General features: G+C 45.7%; 1 protein-coding gene across 2 annotated transcripts in view; it reads right to left on the reverse strand.

Annotated features, from left to right (window-relative positions):
- Positions 1–2,393: 2,393 nt before the first annotated feature.
- Positions 2,394–3,297, reverse strand: part of LOC117950745 (GTP-binding protein Di-Ras1-like) — a 5,355-nt gene continuing 4,451 nt past the window's right edge. For both annotated transcript variants that reach the window (XM_034882084.1, XM_034882083.1), the window contains exon 4: positions 2,394–3,087. In XM_034882084.1, the coding sequence (XP_034737975.1) occupies positions 2,797–3,087 (291 nt within the window). In that variant the 3' untranslated portion in view covers positions 2,394–2,796. The remainder of the gene's footprint in view (positions 3,088–3,297) is intronic.

Raw genomic sequence — 3,297 nt, forward strand, 5'->3', positions numbered from 1 at the left:
TGAGGCAGTTCTGAAGGCAAAAGGGGGTCCAACCCGTTACTAGCATGGGGTACCTAGTAAAGTGGCCGGTGAGTGTATATAACTGTTTCAGACAACACACATGCTTGTGTAGCATTGCTGTGGGTGTAAGATCAATAAATATGACATTATTATGTTGATTATTGGTATAAGTAAATGTCCTGAGGGCAAAAGCGTCTGGACTCATTTTGAGAAAATATATTTTTTCATCTGTACAAGTTCTGATGATCATATCTTCCCAGTGGGACTCCCGGGACATATGAGACAGGTTTTAGAGAGACTGGCTCAGCTGGTCCTGGTCTGGGTGGGATGAAGCCACATGACGGTGAGCGTCTCTGGCCCTGGATGTCCACAAACCACTTTAGGAGTACAGAAGACCAAAAGCAGCTTCAGCCATGTTTCTTTGTATTTTTAAAAACCCTCCGATCACACGCGGTGCTGTTTCACAAGTTCAGAAGTTTCTTTTGAAAAAGAACTCGTTGGACCCAGTCCAACGATCCCTTCATTCAAGCTCCAGGTATAAAGTTCTTAGTTCTACAGACATTGTGCAGCAGTTTTAATATTGCTAAAGCCGGAGTTGTGGACCAGAGAGGATGTGCTGACACAGAAACATGTCGGAAAGCTTTTTACAGAGGAACAAAACCCATGGAGCGTTTCACCAAGTTCCTAAAATGTGCTGAGCTGGCCTGGCGGCCGGGTCAGGGATCTGGGAGATGTTCTGCAGGAGGAACGTGCTGCTCTCCCACTTCACTTTGTCGGCTTTGGGCTTCCTGTAGTCTTCAGACCACTTCTGTTCACAGAATATAACAAACGGGCAAGTCCAGGGGAAGGAAAGGCATTTTAAAGATACAACGTCCAGTCAGCTGTCCTGCCAGTTAAAGGGACAGTCCAACATTTAGAAAGCGTCTGGTTCTGATTCTGCAGGGGGAGGGTTCAGTGCAGAGAGACAGCAGGGGGGGGGGGAGTAGAAAGTAGAAGCTTAGAGTGGAGTCTGAGGACTTGTCGTGACTATGAATTAGCCATGTCGACCACTAGTAGAGAGGAAGAGGCTCAGCAAGCAGCGGAGGTCTCAGATGAATTCTGCTTGAACCTGCAACATCTGAGAAGATACCTCCATCCCAAAACCCCCCTATTTGTGGAATGCTTGACTCAACATGATTCCAGTCAGGCTGCATTTAGTGCTAAGGCTCACCAGAGAAGAATATTAAATATTAAATATAACTGTTCCAGCAAATTACAGCGGTAACTACCAAACACGGGTCAAACCATGTAGGCGGGGGTGCACCGTTCCATCATGTTCTCACAAGATATTTGTAGTTCACTAGGAATGGAAAACCTTTGATTATGCTTTCATTTCCCTTTGTTTCCTGAACTAATCGTTCATTCTTTACGACCTTTAAAACAGCTGGAAGGTTTAGGGAATACTCTGTTTTCTTTTCCTCCTCCTCTGGTTTTTTGGTACTGTCCTGTCTCCTCGTGTTTGTGTCTTGTGTTGGTCCTGTCTTGTTGTTGTTGGTCCTGTCCTGTCCTGTCTCATTGTGTTTGTGTCTTGTTGTTGATCCTGTCTTGTGTTGTCCTGTCTCCTCGTGTTTGTGTCTTGTGTTGTTGGTTCTGTCTCGTGTCCCCCTGAGTGTCTGTATGTTCTGTTTCCTGTTTTATTTTGAAGTCAGGTTTTTGTCTCGTCCTGCCTTTAGTCTTACTTCCTGTGTGTTTGTGTTTTTGTGTCCCGCTCTTGTGATTATCTGATGTTTTCCTGCTGCTTCCCTGTCCTCTCGTTACCTCATCCCCTTGCCACCTTGTTACCTTGTGTATTAAATATCTGTGCGTCCCTCGTCTCTTGTCGGATCGTTTTGTCCTGTCCATGTTCCTGATCCTCCCTGTGAGTTTTCCCCTGTTTTTTTATTGCCTTCCCTTTGTATTTTGGTATTTTGTGTTTCCGTTGATGGATTCCGTGTTTTAGTTCCTTAGTTTTGGAAATCAAACCTCGTGAAGTTCTCTCCTGCCTTCCGTCCCTTCTCTTCCTCCCGCATACCATGTCCCAATCTTAACATCTTTGTTGCTTTTTCCAATGTTCTGTTTCCAACATTTGTAATGATTTTTCAGAATTTTTGTCACTTTTCCCACATTTTGGACGTTTTCTTCTGATGTGTTTGATGTTTTTATCGTCATTTATTGACACTTTTCACAATATTTTGTCACATTTTTTGACATTCTTGTCACTTTTCTATGGACCCAATATTTCTGACGTAAAACAACCTTTAAAAACTGGGACAACATGATAGCTCTGCCTAAGTCTCAGCTTCAGACTGCAACTACATCTCAGTGTTTGCAATGAATCCTGGGAATTGTAGGAGCTTTTCCGCAACTGCAGCACACTACATACTTTCCGTTTGGATAAATAAAGTAAAATCCATCTTTAGCGTCTATAAATACAAGTTACATGCATGGCTGTCTCAGGACTCACATTAACATCAGTGGAGTATTCCTTTAATAGTTTCATGGTGCTAGCAAATAAACCGGGGTGTATAAGTTTATTAAAAGTATTTTGGGGCCACAAACACAATCCAGTTCAGGGCCAGGAGGCCCCATGGGCCTGATGTGAGTCCCTTATCAGTCAGGCTTGTTCATTTTGGTCCTCTGGGCTTAAGTGTTCAGACAGACATATCCACAGGAGGGTGGGGGGGGGGGGGAGTCTCTACTGGAGTCGATCAGCAGACCCCCTCCCCCACCTCCCTTCCTGCCTCTGCTGTTCCACGTCTCTACGCCGCCGCCGCCGCCCTACATGATGCTGCACTTCCCCTTCAGCTTGTCGGCCCGGGTCTGTCTCCCCGAGCGCTTGCCGTCGATGCCCAGGCTCATGTCCCTCTTCTTCTCCAGGGACAGCAGCTCCTGGAACAGCTCCTTCACGTTGGAGTTGGTCTTGGCCGACGTCTCCATGAAGGCACACTTCCAGGCGGTGGCCTGGGCCTCGGCCTCCTTCGCCTCCACCTCGCGCTGGGCCGTCTCGTCGCTCTTGTTGCCCACGAGCATGATGGGAATGGACTCCACGGTTCCTTTGATGGCCACGACCTGGAGGGGGACGGGGGAAAGTTAGCACAACAAGTCCAGAGATGCTTTACAGCTGTCAAACTTTACATGTGGTTAAATGGTCTAAAATCAGAACAAGCTACAGTAGCTAGTTGTGTGTAGTATATTTCTGTATTCTATAGTATATTTCTAGGTTCTATAGTATATTTCTAGGTTCTATAGTATATTTCTAGGTTCTATAGTATATTTCTA

Source organism: Etheostoma cragini, chromosome 9 (genome assembly GCF_013103735.1).
Source record: "Etheostoma cragini isolate CJK2018 chromosome 9, CSU_Ecrag_1.0, whole genome shotgun sequence".
In the NCBI taxonomy this organism is placed as follows: domain Eukaryota; kingdom Metazoa; phylum Chordata; class Actinopteri; order Perciformes; family Percidae; genus Etheostoma; species Etheostoma cragini.